Below are 23,559 nucleotides of genomic sequence, written 5' to 3'. Positions count from 1 at the left end.
TTTATCTTTCGTTTCCGATGGGTTTCTTCCTAATATGATTTTTTTTTGCTTTCAAAAATTATATATCATGGTCTATATTAAAGCTTGTATATTTTGAAAGCCATGAAATTTCCTTTTAATGTTTTGAATTTCATTAATAACGAATACTAAGATACATACTATATACATACATATACATAAATACATATGGAAAAAAATTATTAGTTTTTTAGGTTTTTTTTGTCTTGTTTGTATTTTTATTTATTTTATTTTGGGAATGTCCATGATACTATAGGAGGCTAATAAAAAATAATTTAGCGTCCAACCAACTTCTGGCCGTCAATGCGATCACCCACAGCCATCGGATGTCAGACTATGCTATATACATATACGAGTACCTATATGTTTATATGCTAAATTTTTCTTAGTACTTTTTATTTTTTTTCTTGGAGCACAATCAGTATGTGGCTTAGGTGTGGGCGCTTTCGTTTCAAGTCCGGGCAAGTTTTAGTCCAAGATCGTTTCTGTTTTTATATATCTTGGATATATAATGCTCTTGGACGTGATTACAGATACCACAAAATCTGAAATTATGGAAGAAGTAGACTCTGAGTGATCATTTCAAGATTCGGGCATTCACTCTTTTCGATTTAATATTTGATAATTCCTGCTTTAAAAATCTTGGTGGAGCTGAAAAATGTCTTTCTTAAAATTCCGTACGTTCGTAGGTGTTTTTACTGGAAAAATGTAGGGAGATGTTCGCAGGTTTGCATGTTCGGCATATAAAATTTATTCCTACCTTTGTAGCTTTCAATAGAAGTGGTTACTGTTATGGGAGAAAAATGTGTCCACGTGGTCGGCCAATCTAGCGGTGTCCAGCTGTTGTCTTGACCTTTGTCAACTTACACATTCGTAAAGGCAGATGAACGTGGGTATTTTAAATATATTTTTAAGAAGTCTTGTGGCACAGTATTCACTGGACTTCACTGGAAAATCACATCGATTTTATGGCTGACAACTCTTTTTTTTGTTACAGTGAATCATAATAGTAAAATAAACGATGTGAGTACATACGCTGCCCATTAATCAACCAAAGCAATTGCAGACATGGCAAAATGTTTATTTAACCTGGAGACTGGACCACTATGCGACGTCATTAAATTAAAACGAATTTCATCAAACAAACGATCACACCCACCCAAGGTATACTATTTATGCAAACATTTCTACCCACGTAGACGTACAGATTTCGGTCTAACCGAACGAGCGTGAGAGCGAACACAGCGAGAGCTATATATGCGATTTTGTATGGTGAGAAAAATCGAATGTTTCAATGTATTTTATTTACAAAAATCATTATTTCACATAGTCAAGGGCGATATTAGATGCTCAGCGTTTTGCTTTCATGAAAATCCGAGCATCTGTCGATGTGCGATGCTCGATCGCGAAAAGTGGAATACGCATAAAATTTCGTAAATTCGTATTTCGAAACAGGCAGCCACTAAACACTGAGATCGAGTGGCGGGCGCGCTAAAACGTATTGAAGAGTTTTGAGCAAAAAGTGAAAAAGTGGTGTCTGCTAACGGTTTACTTTTGTGTAAATTAATAAATTCAGTTTTTGTAGAAAAACCCAAGTTTTCATACTAAAAAATACTAAAAAAAATTCTTCAAAAAATTATTAAAAAAAAGTATTTAAAAATTAATAAAAAAAATTAAAAAAAAATTAATAATAATATATTTCAAAATTTATAAAAAAAAATAAATTTCAAAAATTAATCAAAAATATTAAAAATCAAAATTTAAAAAATAATAAAAAAGAAATCAAAAATATTGAAAAACATATTTCAAAAAATATATTATTGAAAGTTGCTAAAAATCTATAAAAAAGGTAAGCGCATAAAGTGCTGGTAAATCAAGTTTGAAGAAGAAAATAATAAAAAATGTAAATAACTGGTGGAAGAACGATTTTCCAAAAAATCACAGTTAAATAACAACAACATCAACGCCGTTTAATTTTATTCCAAGCAGAAAATTTGCTCAGTTATTTATAAAATTGCTTATTTTTTTAATGTGAGTGAAATCTTGGCAACGCGTTGTAAATTTTGAAGGCGAGCAGTTCAAGTTCAAATCAAAAAGCAAGAATACAACAACACTGTGCAGTGAATTTATGTCCAAATGTATGCATGTGTCGACATTTTTTTCTCGTTTATTTACAATACACTTACATTTGTATGGGCATAAATTAAATTATGCGCAAGAAAGCCTATGAAAATATATATTTACGAGTGTCTGTATGTATATATAAGGGTAGGGGTGTTTATACGACTTGCACTTGCCAAAATCTCTTCGTTTATTTTACACAAGTGATTTGAAATTCGTCAATTGCAATTCGGTTAAGGCCATACTAAATTGCATTTATTACCGTTAGATGTGATAATACTTTGTGTGTAGGTATGCGTCGGTGTGCGTAGCGTCCTTTGTGTTGGTGGTGTTGAAAAATTTCAATTAAACTGAAATATATGCGCGCTAAAGTCGTTAGTGAATTAATTAGCTTAAGCACTCGCATACATACTCACATACATATATTATACATATATATACATATATACAATGTAGTATAGAGCAGTGTATGGTGTATGTGCCACACAAAGGTTGCACATGATGGGACACAGAATTAGCGTGCTGCGTTAACGGTGCCCTCCTTTTACTCGGACGTGTCGCATATTCCTTCTCTTGTACATACATACCATACATATATATATGTACATATGTATATATATATACCATGTCTAATTTTATAAATACGGTGTGCAAATGCTAAATTTAACACAAGCAAAGATTTTATTTTGAAAAACAAAAACTAAAAAAAACTAAATAAATAAAATAAGAATAAAAAACTAAAAATAAGAAAGAGAAATAAAAATTAGAAAGAAGATTAAAAAAATAAAAGAAAAAATAAAAAATCACTAATATTTAAGATATATGAAATAAATAAATAAATAACTGTGCATTTGTATGTGCTACTGTTCTTATGTCAAAAGTGTTAAATAAATCAATAAAATATGCAAAAAAATACTAAAAAGTAAATGCTAAAAAAATATTAAAAAAATAATACAAAAAAACATATGAATAAAAATATTGAAAACAATAATAATAACAAAAAAATATCACATTCATATTTTAGAAAACGCCAACACAAAAACTGAATCGAAAATTTTAAGAAAAATACCAAGCGAAAAAAATTTATCAAAATTTAATTGCCAAAAAGAAAAAAAAAACACAAAAAAGTAAATAAATCTCCGTCGTGGAGCATAGTATACAAAAACAAAATTTGAAAATAAAAATATGTCATCGCCAAGAAATTCTATAAAGAAAAAGAGCGCGGTCACAGCGACTAAGGCGGCAACAGAAAAATCACAACAAAAGCAACAGCCACCTGCTCCAGAAAGCAAATACACAAAGACAAGGGAACGCATCGTTGACGGTGGGTGTAGAATATTTTTTTGCAAAAATTGCAAATTTCTTTATTTTTTGTTACTATTGTTATAAAAAAAGTTAAAAGAATAGCTTAGAACTTTTAGTAATATATGCACCGAGGTTATACAAAGTTTGTTCCGAAGCAGAACTACTCTTCAGTATTAAGAGACAGGAAAACGACACAGTGTGTTTGTTTAAATTTTGTTTTTGTTAAAATTTATGACTTTTACGATTCAAAATGATCAAAAATTTTGAACAATAGTGATGCTTATGTCCTCAGCGACTTTCTTAATGGCAATGCAAGCATCTATTAACACAATTATCCCTACTTTTGGTCCTATCTCTTCGGTTATTGCCGTAATGTACTTTTAGATAGCTCTTGGCGGGATAAAAACTAGGGTCTGTTTCAGATATCGACAGTCGTTGGAATGCATCGAATGGAATAGGGCCTTCTTGAAATATTTATTAGTTCTAAAAATTATGGGTGTTTTGATCACTTTATTCCTTTTTTATCGGAAATTGAATGCAGACACTTTCAATTATATTTTTAGAAGTAAACATTTTTGTGACAGTGTTAAAATCACCTGTACATATGTATATAACACTGGCCTACAAAAAATTTTTTTTGCTTTGGTGCAGCTCTGTGCGCATCAGTAGTCGGTATAGTAGGTAGGATGAACCACATTCCCGCTACTAGATGGTTTTTTTCTTCTTTCTTATGAACAAGAGCTGATATGGAAAATGTGACTTGTTTTCTCGTATCTACTCACAAAATATGTACATCCAAAATCAGGTATAAAATCTTAGGCACCAAAATGAGTGTAGGCCAGTGTAATTAATATCGTTACTTTTTATTATTTGCAGTTTTTGTACTAGTAAGACAAGCATTCGAAGTAGCCCAGTTTTAATTTTTACTAATTTGCATGATTTTCTTTATTTTGATCGGTTTAGTGAATTAAATATTTCGACAAACATGAGACTGTTTCAATTTTCTCAGCCTTTAAGCCTTGTTATACTCATTTCTATCTTCAGCTAGTTTGAAGTTACGCTTTATACAAATTGTATGGACATGGCGACATTTGAGAATTTTTTTACGCTTGACATCCCAGTTTAAGCTAGCTCTTTTCTTTGTTATTTTATAATTTTTTAAGTAATCTGCTTCATTGTTCTGATTTCGTTTTTCTTCTTCGTTTCTGAGTACTGATTAACTCAGTTTCTTCCGCCGTTGCGTATACGTAACATTGCATTTCAAAACACTCTATGTGCAGTGTGTGTGAGGTATCGCAATAATTTTTTTTGGTCGAAGGGTATGGGCTTAGGCTTTCACCCCCTCTATACCTGAACTCACTACGAAATACACACTGACACATGTTTGTTAGATTAATTTTGCATCGCACGCTCAAAATTGTGAAACTAAAATTCTTTACCTGACCAACATGAAAATACGTACATAAAAATACGAGAAAAAACTACAAATGGTTTATTTCTGTTACATTCGTCCTGAATAACTCTATTTAGGAGCGATACTCCAGAGTTTCGTACACGCAACATGACCTTACAAGAGCCGGAAAATGTGAATTTATTCCCATACAATTTTCAAGACTATTCTTTACTATTAATTTATTATTATTATATTCAAATATTTTTTGTTCGCAAAACTGGTAAAAATGTGCACTGCAAACAAAAATGTTTGAAAGAAGACGCTGCGTATACGCAACGAGGAAAGAATTATTAGCTCATAGATGATGTCAATAATTAATACAATGTGCCACACACTTGTTATAAGTCTCGGCTGGGATGAGCTTCGATGCCCTTAACGAATTTTTTTTTTCGGTTTCGGCTCATTTTTGGACCTCCATTCATTAGGTTCTTGAACAGTTTCAACACCATGCTCATAAACCCACGGCTGGTCAGAAGAAATTATGCGTTTAATGAATGTACGGTTCACAGGTACGTTGTCCAGCATCTCTTTTGCGATCTCTACTTAACGTCGTTTTTGCCAATATTCAGGTTTTTTGGTACGAGTCTGACATTACAACATTTTATACCCAAGAAAATTTACCAAAATGTGTGGAGTCTATCCATAAGATATGTTGAGATCCTTTTCTACATGTCTCTTTGATGCCAACTTTTCGCGTTCTGATACACTAATTGAAAAATGGACATCACTTTTCATCAAAAAGGGCAAGATTTTTATCGATTCGGCTTGCGCGGGTCAAGTTTGATCATTTGTTTTACATATGTAAGTGCTATTAAATATTCATTGCCGTAGATGTTAGAAATCAATTTCTTGTCGATTATCAATAAATTTCATTTTTTTGCTTCAAAAATATTATATGTTTAGATATTCTATTCAAGGATTGTAGCTGGGGATAAAATTAAGCGTAAACTCACATTAAATTGAATAAAGTATTCAAAAATCATATTCCACGCTGTTAACATATGTGTGTGTGTGTTTGCTATGTTTAGTATCTATGAAGCAAGTGCAATGGAACTGAGTATTAAACACATAAAATTAACGAACCGCTGTGATTGATTAATATCTATGTTTCCATTGTGTATATGTACATATGTGCAAGTTTGTATGTACACAAAACTTATTATTAATGGGAGCAGGGATGCACAGGGGTAGGTCGCCGACGTAAACGAACCACATGAGATCGCGGGGGGCTATAAGCTCCGGCGTTTTCCTGAATGAATCTTGGCACTTGCACACGAGTACCAGTAGACAACAAAAACAAATTGCAAACAATCAGTGACAGCAGACAATAACAATAACAGCAGCATATCCAAATAGTCTATACACTCGTACATATATATGTACGTATTCGTATATTTGTGTGAATGTACGCGTGTGCTCATGCGAGTAACCATTGTGTAAAAATAGCAGAATGAAAATAACAACAAAGGTGTAACATATTCTGCTGGTTTACTTGTTTTGCTATTATTAAGTATTGTATTTGAACTTTTGTTTGGCACAATTTCATTGTTTACGGTTAATATTAATGCTAATGCCGCCGGCTAAATTAAAAAACAAAAGCAAAAATGCAAAAAAATGCAAAAAAAAAGAAAAATATTCAACGCCATATGTTTGTAAAAATTAAAAATTAAAGGCAAAAAATATTTTCGTATGCGCGCGTGTTGTACAAGCTATAGTTTTCCGCTTTGTCGACTTTTAACATTCTCACTCTTGGTATTTAGCATCAATTCTGGCAATTAAATCGTTTGCAAGGAGGCATTAAATATTTTTGGCGCACAGAATGTGTGCACACATACTTGACGGTCAAATGAATGCGAATTTTTACATGATTTTCCGCATGTAACTAACTAATAACATCGCTTTGAATTAGCTTACACACATCTGTACACTTAGATATTTGCAAATTTGTTTATTTTTCTCCCAAAACACAGGGGGAGCATTTGGCGTTTCTTATATGACAGTTCATTAGTATGATGGGTATCTAGAAAGTGTTAGCCGAATGCACACCATTTTTCTTGAAATGACAAAACTGTCACGTCGGAATGACAAGTGGTTGATGATTTTTAAGCAAATTATGTCTCGTATTCTTGATATGCTGGGAATGTTTTTGCTCACTTGTAAGAACATATAGTCCTTAATACATATCGGTGGATATCAGTATATAGTCATATAGAAAGAAAGAAACCCCTGTGAAATAGGTCGGCTACTAACTAATTCTTATGCGTCAATATCAAGTATAGATTTATTATATTTAAAATTTTTTTGATTACGCAAAAATTCTACAATATTGCACTTTTTCAAAAAATTTTATTCGAACTATGTCATTCGAACATAACATCGTACAAACAGTTAATGATATTGACTTATCTTTTTACGCAGGAACAAATTTAGAGATTACCAGCGATATTTATGTAGGAAACTTAAGTGCCGTGAATCATTTACGTAGCAAAGTCTTTTAAACTTAATTCCGCTCATTAAACAAATTACATTAAACACTACTCAAGAAAATCCTATACTTTCAAATTTATTTAATATAAATAGCAGATAAGAAAATTAACCAATCATTTGTCGACCTCACTGTTGTATACTTAAATTTGTCAATAAATAAATAATAATAATATAAATAGTTCCGCGGGAAAAACACTCGCAGTACTTTGAAAGCCTACATTGTGAAATTGTAAATAAAACGAAAGATATTTTTTTATTCATCAATATTTATTTTGTTGCCTTCAAAATAATCTTTACTAGATTTAATACACTGATGTCAACGATGTTTCCAGTTCTCGAAACAGTTTTGAAGAGCACTTTTAGAGATAGTATTTAGCTTCTTCAGCGATTTTTGTTTTATCTCTTCGATAAACGGGTTCCATTCCGATGATTGTTGACTTGTTTGCATGTCAAAGCCATAAACCCATGTCTCATCAGCAGTTATAATGTTCTCCATGAATGTGAGATCGGAATTCGCACGATCAAGCATATCCAAAGAGATCTGCTTACGGCACTCCTTATGAAAAAGCTTCAGCTTTATCGGGATGAGTTGAGCAAGAACGTATTTTATTTCCAAAATATCCATCAAAATCATTCGAACGGACACGCGAGAGATGTGGAGCTCCGTTGTCATCTTTTTAACACTTGGTTGCCGATTTTCAAACGCCATATCTTTAACTTTTTGAATATTATCATCAGTTGATGAGGTCGAAGGTCGTCCAGAACGAGGTAAGTCTTTAACGATCTCTCTCGACCCTTTTTGAAGACTTTGTATTACTTGTAGACTTGTGTTTTTGGTAAAACTGAATCGCTCTAAGCTTTTTCCAACATTCGCAGCGATTCTGCACACAAAATTTGGTTAAAAACACAAAATTTGAGATAAACTCTTTGTTCGATATTTTTATCCATTGTAAAAATCACAACGTACTGCTGAGGTGTACCGACTTAAGCAGCTGCTGTAAACAAACCTTTTGACAGATCGCGCTCATATTTGGCATAGAATCAAGGACAGTCCTACCAACTTAGGAAAACACATTTTTTTGAAATATCATTTAACCGGTGATTTTAATTATAATTTTCGGGTGCTTTTTTGTCACAATTTATATTGAATAAATTTTTCTTATATCTGGCTTGCGTTGTTGGAATATTCTCACATTTTCAATTATTGACATACAAGTACATATACCTTTTGCAAGGAATGGTAAATTCAATGCTTAGCAATAAGGTAATACGTGTGGTATACGTAACTTCCAAATAGATATTAAATTGAATCAAATTTATGCAAAATAAATCTTTCGAAATAAAATTAGGATTTACTCAAAGTTGATGATAAATAAAAGCGTATTCAAACTAATTATAAGCTGAGATTTCAATAGTACCAATTGGATTCGAGCAGCTCCTATAGTGTTACATTTTTTTCTTTAAACTCGTACATCTCGTTCAAAAAATGCCTATAGTGTTAATTTTTTTATTTCCATATGCCAATTCGTATGTGTTTGGCAGGCGTTTATTTACGATACTAAAAGTTTATCAGGCGAGTTTTACTATGGAATTGAACAAGGAGTTTGTTTGAAATTTTACGTTGCCAACGGAATCATGTCTACGGAATCATGTTTTGGTTAGTCTACCTTTAACACAAACAGATGTATTTGAGTTACACAAAGAATTCAGTGAAGGTAGTGAAAGCTATCTTTCAAAATCTTTTATGGATCGACTCAAAATGTTTTTATAAGTGTTTTGGGTATAAAACGTCTTAAAGTTAGAGACGTATGAAAAGACCTGACGATTAGAGGCCACAAAGGAATGCCAGGCAACGTCACTAAGGACTCTACATTCATCAAAAGCTTCATTAATGTGAATGGCGCTACAAAAATGAGCTGAAAGAACGAAAGGCCATTTCAGACCAGGCTTCAATAAGTGTGTGGAAATTTGTTTAAACATCGGTATGTTGGTATTGGCTCAGGAGGTTATGGTAATAATAACGATTTGTATTAAAAGTCTTGCATTTTTTTTTTAAACTTGATGAAACGCTATTATCTCGTTTGAGAAAGTCGTCATATCATCCATGTGTTCAATCAGTTGGCACTGTAGGTATATCGGTTGATACTTTTGTAGCCGAAGTTTGTTCTCTAAAACTTCTCTACCATAATTTCTATCAGAAGAACCATCGACTGCTTTTTAACACATTCATCGGATTTAGTTTCTACCGAGATACAAATTGCTTCGTGTGAAACTGTTCCCTTTACCATTAATATTATTTATTATGCAAATTATAAGTGTTTCATTAAACTTGAAATTCTCACTACTATACTATTACTATTTGTAGCGTCTACGAACTATATGAGATATAATCGCATTGATAGCTTTAAGCACGTGCTTGCTATTAAAGCATTGTAAAAAGCGTTGTTAAAGCATCTAATCATGTCATTAAGGCATAGTTACTATTAGTAGTAATTAAATGAAATTGTTTACATGGATTTCTGTTTCTCAGTAAGAATTGAAGTATGTACATATGTATTTATGCGATTACTGACATGTTTGGAAGATTTTCCTAGTACATACAGATCTATAATTTCTTCATTTAATAACTTTTATTTAAATTTTTATTATTTTATATGTTTGTACTTTTTTGTATATAATCAAACATACTTATATATTATATAATGATTTATATATAAAATCGCATCATTTTATTCGTTTATTTGATTACCTTCCAGATGTGCCTCTTCCGCCCGCCCACAAACTCACCATGGACGAGGTGTACGATGCCAAAACGGGGAAGCCGAATTTCGATGCTATGCGTGCGTATTTCTTGCAAGAAGGACGTATGGAGGAGGCTCCTGCGCTGCGCATTATCAATGAGGGCGCGGCCCTATTGCGGGCTGAGAAAAATATGATTGATGTAGAAGCGCCGGTAACGGTGTGCGGAGACATACACGGCCAGTTTTTTGATCTCGTCAAACTATTCGAAGTTGGCGGTCCACCAGCCTCGACAAGGTATCTCTTTCTTGGCGATTATGTCGATCGGGGTTATTTCAGCATTGAGGTTGGTACAATAGTACGCTGAATAATGATATGTACTCACAAGGTTTATTTGAGATAAAGAAATTTATTTTGTACTTTCAATAAAGGAGAACCATAAAAAGCTGACTTCTCAGCTGATACCTCTGCTCTGATTTTCGAGATATATTCCAAAAATGTTTTTTTTTAATAAAAAACGTCATAATTTGAATAAACCTTGAACATTGTTAATGCATCTTCAATTAATTATTCAATTAAATGCATTTTATGTTCGAAAATGTTTGTTTTCGCAACTAATTTTAACGAGTTTTCGCATATGTCCTCTATAAACTCTTCCCACCATCTATCTCTACAGTGTGTGCTTTACTTATGGGCCTTGAAGATATGCTATCCGACGACACTGTTTTTGCTGCGCGGCAATCATGAGTGCCGTCACCTTACAGAATATTTCACATTTAAGCAAGAATGTACGGACAATATTTTTGTCACAATATAATTTGTTGTTATTTACTAATCTCTGCTGTTATATATTGAAGGCAAAATTAAATATTCGGAAGATGTTTATGAGGCCTGCATGGACGCGTTCGACTGTCTGCCATTGGCGGCGCTGCTAAATCAACAGTTCCTTTGCATTCATGGTGGACTATCGCCAGAAATTTTCACTCTAGATGATATAAAAAAGGTATGTCGCCTAAAAGAATTTTGCACTATTTCATTTTATTATGTTGCCATATGTTTGTCTGTATGTGCATGTGGAAGTATGTGTATTTTTTTAATAAGCAAATACAAGATAATTCGTTTTAATATTTATTTGTTTGGCAAGCAGTCATGAAAAATCATCTGCCTTCTCCACAAAACTTAAGACCATTTGTATATACATATGTATGTTGCGGTTATGCATATTATATGTATATTCATATATTAAATAAGCTGTCTTTTTAATTACGAAAATTTTAAGTAGTTTTATGAATGTTTATAATAACAATAAAATCGCACCACGCGTCGAGCAATAATTTACTTCGTAAATTCACAATATTTGACTTAATATATCTACTACATACATATATGTACATAGTGATGTTTACATGTAAATTTGTTTTTAGTACCCAGTTATTGCTTTTATATCAAACTTAATTACTGGCATTCGGTAGCGTCACGACTTTTATAAATATTTCGAACAAACTTAACTTTTATAGAATCTTAAAAACGTATTTTGGATTTAAAGGCAATTGTTGATAATATAGTAAGGAAGGGCTAAGTTCGAGTATAACGAAACATTTTATACTCTTGCAACTTGCAAAGAGGGTATAATTTCAGGTACATACCGTGTTAATTATATGGGGTCTATGGCGAGTTTTCACCATGCACAAAGCCGTTATAAGAAAAACCCACTCTCTATTTTATTGAGTTAAATCGTATATTGGTCGATAAATGTGGTATAACGTTACCTGGAAGTTCGAAAATCTTTATATTAGGTACATGGGTATAAGGGAAGTATTAATCCGATTCTACCCATTTGAAGCTCACAGACATACTACTATAAGGAAAGGATTTTCTCAGAATTTCATTTGTATATCTCACACATTGACCGAGTTTTTAGGTAAAAGGGCAACTAAAGGCTCAGGGGTCTACATATTCGGTATCTAAGAGATTGAACAGGTTTTATTCCTTTTATAAAATATATACTACAAAGGCATTACTTATATTATTATTATATTAGTTGCTTCTTGATTTGTACACAGGAAAGTGAAAGAATTAGATGGAACCTAAAATTGCTCTATATCGGAAGTAAGCGTGGTTGCGCTCCGATTTCACTGATATTCACACTGTTACATAGAAATGTCAATAAAATGTCACTTATCCAACTCAGTTGAAATCGGTAGGGCGGGTCTTTTCTCCCAAAATGGGCGGTCAATCAATTTTTTCTCGGCTCGTTCAATTTTTTCCTCAGCTCTCGAAAAGCCTTTTCATACCATATCGAAGGTAAATCTCTCTCTGTCGTATTTAGTTATTGATTTAACGTGGTATTGTTAATTTATTTTAGTTATGGCACTTTACAGGTTTTGGTTAATGGCATTTTGTAGGCGTGGCAGTGATCCGATTACGCTCGTCTACGAATTCGCACTTTTTTTGTCAAGGAACGCTCATACCTAGTTTCATCAAGATATATAAATTTTTACTCATGTTACAGCTTGCACGGACAGACAGACAGTCCCCGGTTTCAACTTTTCTTATCATTCTGATCATTTATATATAGATAAACCTACATATATCTATCTCGATTAGTTTTAGGTGATACGTACAACCGTTAGAAGAACAAAACTATTATACTCTCTAGCAACATGTTGCAAGAGTATAAAAATCCTCATATGGCTTGTTAAGACACACTCGTGTTAATTTCACAAAAAATTCATTTTGGATGAGCAGAACAGCATGAAGAGATCCACAGTAATTTCCAAGTTCTTAAGTAAAGTAATTGCATTTAAAGCAATCCAATATTTCTCCTCCAAAAATGCAGAAGTCACCTCATTAAATTTCTGTGGCGGATCAGTAAGTATGTATGTGACAGATTTTTGTTCACTTCTATGCAATGGAGTTATAGCTTTGAGGAGTATTCATTACCAACCATATAAATCGACATTAAGTATTCAGCGAGTGTTACGAAATCCAAGAAATTAGTCTCTTCAGAGCCACCCGTATAAATGAGGAAATGAGGCTGTTCTCCAAAAATATCGTCATCGTATCAAAAATAATATAGAGGTTTCACTATACTTATTTATGTGCTGGGTTTGACTTTTCGTTGCAAAATGAATAATTTGCAAGCAGGAAAGAAACGAAAATGAAGGACTGTATAAAAACGTTGCTAGGTCTTACTTAGGCTTGAATACCATATTTGACTTAGATTATGTCGGATAATAAAGGTCATATGAAATAACCATATTTTGCCATATTTTGTCCTAAAAAACATATTTTTAGCACGTAATTAAAAAAAACTGTATTCATGAAACTAAGTAATACGATCTTTTAAATGTTTATTAGACTACTTCCTATTAATTTTTAAACATTAGTATCAATATCAAGGTTAATACATATATTTTCTTCAGTTGAACAGATTTAGGGAACCACCTGCTTTTGGACCAATGTGTGATCTGCTTTGGTCTGATCCACTGGAAGATTTTGGCAATGAAAAAAACAGTGACTTCTTTTCTCATAATTCAGTGCGAGGATGTTCCTACTTTTTCAGGTGAGTTTAAATAGTTAACAAACAATAAATATATGTGATGCCGTTCTTAGTAACGGAAGAAAGTCAGTTAGTAAGGTTGATAAAGGAGCTTACACTTTACTTTCATAATTTTGACAAAACTACTCCCAGATGCATTGTTATAATAATTGCCGTTAGGAAGACAAGATTTTATTACTAAAATGTCGGGTGAATGCAATTATCTTGCTAATTTTTTTGCGATAAGACTACGTAAAGAGTAAATATTATCGATGTTAGTACTCATACAGAATAATGGTTAGAAGCACGTAGGATCGGAGCTCAATTCATAAAAGTGATTTCCAACATTTTTCGCTGCTCAAGGAAATCGTAAACATGGAAAAATATTTCTGTCAAGAAAAAGTTGCTAATAAAACCACTTAGAGTTTCGGAGTCGGAACAAAACTTGTACGAAAACATCAATACTGACAATGAAGGTACATATATGGAGAAGATCACACAATATGTAGCCGATATATAAAGATTTTGATATACTACACGGATTTGAATTTGATTTTGATTTTTTTTTTACATTTTCATTATATTTTTAGTTATGGTGCTTGCTGTGAATTTCTGCAAAAAAATAATTTGCTATCAATAGTACGTGCCCATGAGGCGCAAGATGCAGGGTGAGTGAGTTTACAAACAATTTTGAAATGTTTATGAAATCAAAAATCAAATTAAAACTGCAGATTTAAAATGAATATTAATAAACTGGTAATATGTTTTTTTTATTTTTCAATTTTACACCCTTTTGCTCACACCAGCTACCGCATGTACCGCAAAAATCAGGCGACCGGGTTTCCTTCGCTGATCACCATCTTCTCAGCGCCCAATTATTTGGACGTCTACAACAACAAGGTATTTGCCTCACATTATGCTCACATTTTGATGCCATTTTTGTGATCATAAATTTGTGTGCTCTCTGTGCTCATTACCCGATTTGATGGCATTTATTGCATTTAATATTTTGTTATGCTCTTGGTTTATTTTGGCGCTGCTTCAACCACCGCAAAACATAAATGTCACTTGACAAAAGGCAGCTGTACTCAAGTATGAGAACAACGTTATGAATATCCGACAGTTTAATTGTTCGCCACATCCATATTGGCTGCCAAATTTCATGGATGTATTCACGTGGTCATTGCCGTTTGTGGGTGAGAAGGTAATTAAGTGCCCGTAATTAGAAATATTTAATGCATTTGCGAGCGAAAATTGCATGCAATTCTAGCATTAGAGGCAATTTTAGAAAAATATGTTTTTTCGTAGGTCACCGAGATGCTGATGAATATTCTCAATATTTGTTCGGATGATGAACTGGTGTCCGGCCCGGACGATGCGTTGGAAGAAGGTAAAAAAACATTAAAAATCATAGATTTTTTAAATCGATTGAGAAACTTGAGAGGCCGAACACAAAAGTTGAAACCATTGAAAAGGGTGGATAGAAAATGAGTGTTTTGAAATTCTTAAAATTTTTTTCTTTGTTGTAATGAATACTTCGTAGATATTGTGGTAATATAACTTCGTATAGTGTTTAACAAGTAATTATTGAATGGGTATTTTAAGCACGCTTGATATACATTAGTATTATGTAATTATGATTTATTTGCTCGCACATTTAGAAAGCTATTCCTTCAGAACTTTTTGAATTATATGTTAATACTTAGGTATAAAGGGTTCCATAGATGTTGATTCTGTGTTTGGTGATTACTAAATGAGTTCATTGCTAGAATTAGGACCAACATTCCTGACCAGGACGAACTTACTTAAACGCTTCAAACTCTTTTCTAGTTTTAGAGTATAGTCATACTTACTTCTAGGTCATTCCTACTCATTCATCAAGTCATACAAACACGCCATTTAACTAGCTGGCCAATTGCTTGATGTCGACCACTTTTAATTATGAAACCAAAGATTCTCATTACATTTTCGAAGTAAAAATAAAAATGGGCCAATTCCGACTTTTTATACAATATAGTATTAATATATGATATATTAAAACTAGAAGTGTTTTTCAACTTTTTGAGTTTGTAATGGATAAAAATTAAAATATTGAATATATCTAAATGCCCGATATTTGACAACTTTTTCCCAGAAAGACCTACATATTTCGATTTCGGGAATATCCCTTAGTTTTCATATACTATACTGATGTAAGGATATTTCTCATGTTCAGATAATGATCGCATGTGTTATAAATTGGGCATTGATAATCTTATATAACTTCTATTTTTATTGGGTCTATAACTCTATATTGGGTCTGTTCGTGTCGTTTGCCATGAGATGGCGTGACTTAATTATTATTTCATTGTTCCAATATTCCGAAACTACCGAAGAGGAGGTCTCTCGTCCGAAGCTAATTCTACATTGGGGTTGTTTTTTACGTGGCGGATCTCAAGCTCAGCGCACAACCCTAGTGAGGGATATTTAGACTTCTTTCTTTAGCTCGCCTCAAACGGATGTTTTTGGCTACCCAGAGGATACTGGGTCTAAGATCAGAAGTCGTGAGCTGTTTGATCCACATGTAAAAGTATCGTTTTTGACCACTCCCAAGTGAATGGGGCACAGAAAATTTTCCTCACTTGACTGAATTTCTACACATGGCTTCATTCTCCAAGAGATCCCCGGTCATTCTCGAGAAATAAAGTTCCATTTGCGACAATACTTTCAATGATACAATTGTGCATGGTTTTGTTAAATAAACGTTCTAATTTTGAAATAAAAGAACCGCTCTAATACAAGGTGCGTTCCAAAGTAAACATGACATTTTGAATCTAGTGCCCACTGGTGGCGACATCTTTATGTCGACTGGTGCGTTAGAATTTGCTATCTTCATCGATTGTCCAGTGAGGATTTCATGACATTTCATTGATTGGAAGTGAAGTTATTGCGTTTTGAGTGTCAGCATGTTTGTGTTATCGGTGCGAAAATGAGCTTCGAACAAAGAGTCAACATTAAATTTTGATTGCCTATCCCGTAGCAGAGCGCACGAGTGGTTTCAACGTTTTCAAAGTGGTCGTGAGGACATAAATGACGTTCAACTTGTGGGCCAATCAAAATCCGTGATTACCGGAAATCATCATTGAAATTCATGGAAATGAAACTGAACATCTCCAAAACATCGATTTATCGCATTTTGGCCGAACATTTGGGCTTACGAAAGGTGTGTGCACGGTTTGTGCCGCACAAATTGACTGACGACCAAAATTGCTCAGAATCCAACACCTAAGGACGATTATTTGACCAAAAATCACATTTTAACCATTAACCACTCCCCGTATTCACCTGATATGGCACCGTGCGACTTCTTACTTTTCGGAAAAATGTCTTTGCCCATGAAAGGAAAGCGTTATGCAGACGTAGAGGCCATTTAAAAGGCTTGCACCGGCATACGGCCAACGAGCTAAAACACTCGTTCGACATGCTTTTGGACCGTGTAAAAAACTGTATTGGAGCAGAAGGAGGCTCTTTTGAATAAAATAAATTGATTTTGCCGAAAAACCATTTGTTCTATTTTTTTATTTTAAAGTACTGTTTACTTTAGAACGCACCTTGTATATGGTAGTCATAGACACAATGCAATATATCTTCATAAAATTACTTTAAACCTAATGTGACAATGTGATCTGTTGCGAAGAATGGTTGACATGCCATAAAATATAAAAGCGTGCTTAAAATCCCCACTTCATGCGAGTGCCTTATAGCAGTATATATTAAATAATCTTCGTAATAACTTTATAATATTTATTTATTTTAATATGTTATGTGCCTATACACACAATCGCATACTTCCACGGTGATAAATCAAACGCAAACCCTCTGGCAACTCAAGTTTGTTCTATCCAAGATATAGTGAGTTGAATATCTCTGTGCGTAGAAATCTATGTTGTGGGCAAACAATGCATTTGTAGTTGTAGCTAACTAAGTAAAACTTTGTAGAAATTATGCATTTATTTACAAATTGTACAACAACAATGTACTGTCAGAATAAAAGTTAAAAAACGAAACACGCTAATTTTCTAATATGAATCTCTTTATTTTTAATGATTTCTCATTATCTTATAATTATACTATATACTTGTATATTTGTGGTGTGCATGCGTATCTATTTTGTTTTTTCTACATATACATATACAAAAAAATCTATGAAATCAAAGAGCTGCGCAAGAAAATCGTTCTTTTACCAATGAACACGAACACGAACAATGCAACGCCACCAGCGGCGGCGAAACCAGGTAAGCCCCCCGAATCGCGCTTTTCTGTTTGCAAAAGCAATAAATATGCCTCGTAGCGTCTAAAATGTAGATATTTGTCTAGTTTATTGCTTGAAAAAATGCCTCAAGTAGTTTATAGTGCGCTTGGGCTGTAGAAATACAAAATTGTTGCTGCTTTAAATATCTGTTATATGTTTTTAGTGTCGTAGACGTATGAATGTATGAAGTAGTTTCGCTAATCTTGTCTAGTGCGTAGTGCTATTTTAGTTAGCATCAAACTGAGCTTTTTTATTACTTACGGATTCAATATATAGGACATTGCTCTGCCTTAAATTATTTGCATACATAATCACAGAACAGCAACAATACTCAAGATGGCCTCAAATGAGTATATACTCATAACCCGGTAAACTTTTTTTAATTGGACCCATTTATATATAATGTACTAAGCTATATATGTATGTATATACAGTGCGCGAATTTTGGTTAGCCGCATGCTTTTTGGTGGTTTAACATAAGAGTTATTGTCAAAATAAACTGAATTTAGAATATTTCCAATACTTACATACATACATATTTATTGGGCAAAGAAGAAATAGAAAATATTTTTACATTTCAAATGTTTTACAGAAACAAAAAAGTTAAAAAGTTGAAAATATAACTTACAATGCGCGAACTTTACTTAGCCGCATTACAAATAATTATATAATTAAGAGGTTTCCACAAAAGTTTAGCAAATTTTACTCTCTTAATATGAAGTTGCACCTCCCTTCTTATTAATTACTTGGAAAACTCAGGCTGGGAACGAGTCAATTAATTTTTGCTGTATACCTCTGCTCAGATCCAGCCACACCTGCAAATTTGCTGGCTGCGGCTAAGAGCTGCCGCCTATTTGCATACACAGCACTTGCAATTATGCCCCAAACATTTTCAATGGGGTTTAAATCCGGACTTCTAGCTGGCCATGCTAGCCACGGTATAGAGCGCAAAGCAAACAATTCTTTTGCCTTCTTGAAAACTTGGATGCTGGATTTGTCCTGCTGAAAGGTAAACGTAATTTCGACGTTATCCTTCAAATACTCAATGAGTACAACATCCAACATCTCAATATATTTTTCCGAATCCATTTTCGTCGTAATAAAACATAGTTTGAGCTTTCCATGGTAGGAAAACCCATGCCATACCATCACAGATCCGCCCGCGAAATTACGGCTCATTCTAGGGGGATTATTTTCGTGCAGATTATGCCAGTAATAACTGAACCCATCAGGTCTGTCTAAATTTTCATCAGAAAGTCACATCGTATCAGTAATCGGTCTAACTCAAATGCTCCTTCGCAAATTTAAGTCTGAATCAAGTCCTTTCATGTAATCATTTGTATTTATGAATAGTATTAAAGCTTTGTTCAAACAAAGTAATAAACCTTTTTTCATGCTTTATGAGGTTGGAATTTTTTGAAATCTTGATTCTGGAATTCTCTGGAATCTCGTTTTTGAAATTTATTTAAAAAAAATATCAAAACGTTTTTTATTATAATTTTGTTTGGAATTATCTTCAAAACTCATAAACTATGAAATCTTAGAAGATCACGTAATTTTTAATTTTCGCTCAATCTAATAGTTTTTCTAAACATTTTCGATTCGTCGATTCTCTTGCCATAATTTAAATATGCTCTTTAGTTTTAATATATGTATATGTATCAACAAAGCTATATTTACGAAGAGCTTCGCCCAAATGCCGCATAAGACTGAAATAGTATTCCTTGTTGACAGATTGGCTGGTCATTGACCGACGTTGATGTGGTTTTTTCGGCTTCGACTCATCTATGAAACGATATTCGGCCGATTGATCGTCTGTTTCCGGGTCGTAAGTATAGATCCAAGACTCATCGTCAGTAATAATACGTTTCATGACAACGTGATAATCGGAAAGCATTGTTTCACAGACGTTAACGCGACGCTGTTTTTCGAAAAAAATTAGTGATTTTTGAACCAATCTTTCAATCGCTTTCACTTTTCTCAGGCCCAAATGATCTTTCAAAATGGTTTTTACTGATCCTTTTGATATTTTAACAATGCCAGTAAGATCTTTGTGTGTTAATCGTCGATTCTCAAGTAACAATTCCTTTATTTTATTGATCATCAGTTGATGTTGTTGGCCGTTCTAGTCGTGGTTCGTCACCAACGCGTTCTCGACCCTCTTTGAATAATTTGCACCAATCAGAAAAACTTGCTCGCGACAAACAATGATCACTGAAGATCTTTTCCATTCTGAACGTGTCAGCACCAGAAATTTGATTCCGCACACAAAATTTAAAGGAACTTCTTTGTTGAATAATTTCACTCATCGTAAAAATCGCCGAATACCTTTTATGTGCTTCAGAAAGACAGACGTATACTAAACACGAATGATTATTTTGATGTGACATTTGGCATAGATCAGTTAACAAACATTTTTATTTCCTCTTCGGAGGATTACTAACTATTATTAAAAAAATTCCAACAAATTGATACAAATTTTGCTGATAGTAATTATCATTATGAAAAGTTTCCGAGAACTATACTTCTTTCTAAAAAAATATTGCTTACCAAGAATACACATTTTCTCAAATTTCGCTTCATTAGTATATACGAGTAATTGACACCGGAAAAATGTTAGTAAAGTTCCACAATTCCAGTAAATAGGGCTTGTACAGCTGGTTTCAGCACACGTGTGCAAATAGCAAGACACAAAAAGCAATTTAAACTTGGCTTAAGCTTTCTGAACATACATACAATATACATACATTTATTTATATGCACCTGTCTTTACACATGTCTGCTTGTACAAATTCGCCAACATTCCGAAATATTTGCAAAGCTACGTTATCTCTTTCAAAGTGCTTAAACGGCTGACTGCGAGCGACGCTAAAGTGCTTGGCTTAAATTGAAATTCAATCAATTAACGCTAAATAATGATTATTTCGACTGTTTCTTTGTTCTTTCACAGTTTCTGGCGTGTCGGCGCTGCGCAAAGAGATCATACGAAACAAGATCAGAGCTATTGGCAAAATGTCTCGTGTCTTCTCGGTGTTGAGGTGAGTGACTTGCGTGCAGTGTTTATCAAAGAACAGCAATTGAAAACATGCATTCACATTTACACGCTAATTAATATTTGTTTTTACTTTATCTCACTGAAATAGAGAGGAATCGGAGTCGGTACTGGCGCTGAAGGGTCTTACGCCGACTGGCGCTTTGCCGGTGGGTGCGCTTTCTGGCGGCAAGGATTCACTGCGTAACGGTGAGCGTTTAACTTGTAATATTTGTCGGTGTATTAAGACTAACTAATGTTTTTTTTTGTTTTTGTTTTAAATATCAGCGATACAAACCTTGGGTGCCACACAGCAAATCACTTCGTTTGCCGAGGCCAAGGGACTGGATGCGGTTAATGAGCGTATGCCTCCCCGGCGACCATTAATGGTGGGCGGTGGCAACAATACTAACAACAACAACAGCGATACAACTATTCACAATAGTAGTAATAATAATGGCACGAGCAATAAAAGTGCCGACATTAACCTCGGCAAGAAGGTTGTGAAACCGGCGACGGTGCGCTCCACCAGCTCAACGGCTAGCAAATTTTAATAGACTGTAGTTTATAGGTTTTCTAACTATCATTTAGTTTTCTATATGCCTTAAATATTAAATGCTCATTCTTATTTATTTCTGCATTCGACTTTTACATAAAATATTTGAATAACATCAATTTTAGTTAATTTTGCTTAGAAAAAATTTACACTTTTGTTATTTTGCTAAAATAAGAAATCTTTTACAGTTAGCGCTAAAATAATTTATGCTGCATGAGATGCTTGACAGAGTATACTTTGTTAGTTGTTACACTCATTTGTTATAAAGAAATAATTCTTATTGATTTTGAGGTTAAAATATACTTAGAAAATAAAAATCAGAGATTTTCTTTTTTTTTTAGAACAACAAACAAAGTGTTACGGATTAATCCAAAACACACTTGAGAGTTTAACACACTGTGGAACATTTTTGGGATTATTGTCTGGGGGGTGATAAATTCCAAGTCAGGGTGATGGTACTAGGTCAGTATAGTAAAACCCTCAAAGGGTTTGGCGTTCGTATGTGTCAGTTTTGTTTTATGACCTTTAAAACCCTTTGAAGGTTTTACTATACTGACCTAGAACCACCACCCTGACTTGGAATTTCTCACCCCCAGATTAGCTGTTGTATTGTGATATTTGTCGTGCGTTGTGAACAGTATATGCATTTGGGAAGCGAACTAACTATTCAGCAAGTATTAGTTGTGCGCTCAACGCTTTCAATTTTTGCGGATATTTTCTTTTTTTGGAATTCTCTGAATTTTTTGCCGTAATGTTTTTTGTTTATCTTCAACCAGGTTCGTCAATATTTAAGTCTGGCATAATTCTTTATTTTTTAACTTTTAACAGCAACAACATAACTAGCATTAACCATAACTAAGAAAGCAACAACAACCACTCAGGAGTTGATATACAAGATTTCCCGCGTGCGTAATTCACTCGTCTTCCAGATAAAAGGCACATTAAACAAGTTTAAATATTTGTCATGTCTGCAGTTAGCAATAAAAATTAATTTGAAAATCTCAAATAAAATGGATTGGATTGCCTAATTTGAACTACAACATCAAATGAATAGAGTCCTAAAAAGCGCAAATAATACTTAAAGGTTTAATTACTCTTAAGTCCCGAAAACATATGTAAATAGCATAAATGTAGGCAAACTTGCTTAATTCTTTTATAGGCGGTGTTTTTAACCGTATATTGCCTTAGATTAAAATGTACAGTACAGTTAACAGTAACATGCGCCTTATGTATGATAAGAAGTAGGAGATAGAGATATATACTACATTTCTCTCACGTGCAAAAATCGTGTGTGGTCGCAGACTGTTAGCGACATTAAAATATCGTTGCTAGCAGTTATTACGAGCGGAGACGATTTAGCCGCGCTAGTCTGTCCGTTAATATATGTACATAATAATATTTTTTAGATATCAGTCTGAATTTCTGTACTCCTTGCCATTCAAACTAACCGATCAAAATCATGATAAAGATCTTTTTATTACTATTTCGAAACTGAATTTTATACAAAATACTCTCAGAGCTGGAGTGTTTTCCTCCATGCGGGCGACATACCTAGCCAGCGCAGTCGCTGTCTCATAATTCGCTGAATTAAGTCAATGTTGTCATATATCTCACATAACTTATCGTTCCATCGACTGTGATATTCGCTGCTGCTAAGGCACAAATTACCATAAAACTTCCGCAAAACTCCTTCTCTCGAAAACTCGTAACGCCGACTCATCGGATTTTTTCATCGTCCATGCTTCTGTACCATATGACAGGATGTAGAGTTTGGTCTTTGTTCGCCGAGAGAGGCCTTTACTTCTCAATTGCCTACTCAGTCCGAAGTAGCACCTGTTGGCAAGAGCTATTCTGCGTTGGATCTCGAGGCTGACATTGTTATTGGTGTTAATGCTGGTTCCAAGATAGACGAAATTATCTACGCCTCCGAAGCTATGACTGTCTACAGTGACGTGGGAGTCAACTCGCAAGTGCGACGACTGTTCATTTGATGACAGGAGATATTTCGTCTTGCCCT

General features: G+C 33.8%; 1 protein-coding gene across 2 annotated transcripts; it reads left to right on the top strand.

Moving 5' to 3' along the window:
• Window positions 1–3,266: 3,266 nt before the first annotated feature.
• LOC120766704 (serine/threonine-protein phosphatase 2B catalytic subunit 1) lies at window positions 3,267–21,785 on the top strand. 2 transcript variants are annotated; one of them, XM_040092351.1, is made up of 13 exons: window positions 3,267–3,463; window positions 10,141–10,469; window positions 10,800–10,911; window positions 10,981–11,126; window positions 13,549–13,688; window positions 14,255–14,332; window positions 14,471–14,564; window positions 14,743–14,868; window positions 14,973–15,054; window positions 17,861–17,938; window positions 20,906–20,993; window positions 21,099–21,196; window positions 21,275–21,785. In XM_040092351.1, exons 1-13 carry the CDS (start codon window positions 3,325–3,327, stop codon window positions 21,538–21,540), a joined length of 1,776 nt encoding a protein of 591 aa, XP_039948285.1. In that variant the 5' UTR covers window positions 3,267–3,324; the 3' UTR covers window positions 21,541–21,785. The 2 variants fall into 2 exon arrangements, with proteins under 2 accessions (XP_039948285.1, XP_039948286.1); XM_040092352.1 differs by lacking the exon at window positions 17,861–17,938.
• Window positions 21,786–23,559: the final 1,774 nt, after the last annotated feature.

This window comes from Bactrocera tryoni, chromosome 1 (assembly GCF_016617805.1).
Source record: "Bactrocera tryoni isolate S06 chromosome 1, CSIRO_BtryS06_freeze2, whole genome shotgun sequence".
NCBI lineage: Eukaryota > Metazoa > Arthropoda > Insecta > Diptera > Tephritidae > Bactrocera > Bactrocera tryoni.
The sequence above is the reverse complement of the archived record's forward strand: the minus strand, read 5'-3'. Positions and strand labels throughout refer to the sequence as shown.

What these genes read in the sequence shown, in the direction of transcription:
- LOC120766704 (XM_040092351.1), top strand. Translation starts at nt 3,325, where the DNA reads ATGTCATCGCCAAGAAATTCTATAAAGAAAAAGAGCGCGGTCACAGCG. An exon ending in AAGGGAACGCATCGTTGACG is followed by an intron (nt 3,464 to 10,140) that starts GTGGGTGTAGAA and finishes ATTACCTTCCAG; the next exon opens with ATGTGCCTCTTCCGCCCGCC. An exon ending in GGGGTTATTTCAGCATTGAG is followed by an intron (nt 10,470 to 10,799) that starts GTTGGTACAATA and finishes CTATCTCTACAG; the next exon opens with TGTGTGCTTTACTTATGGGC.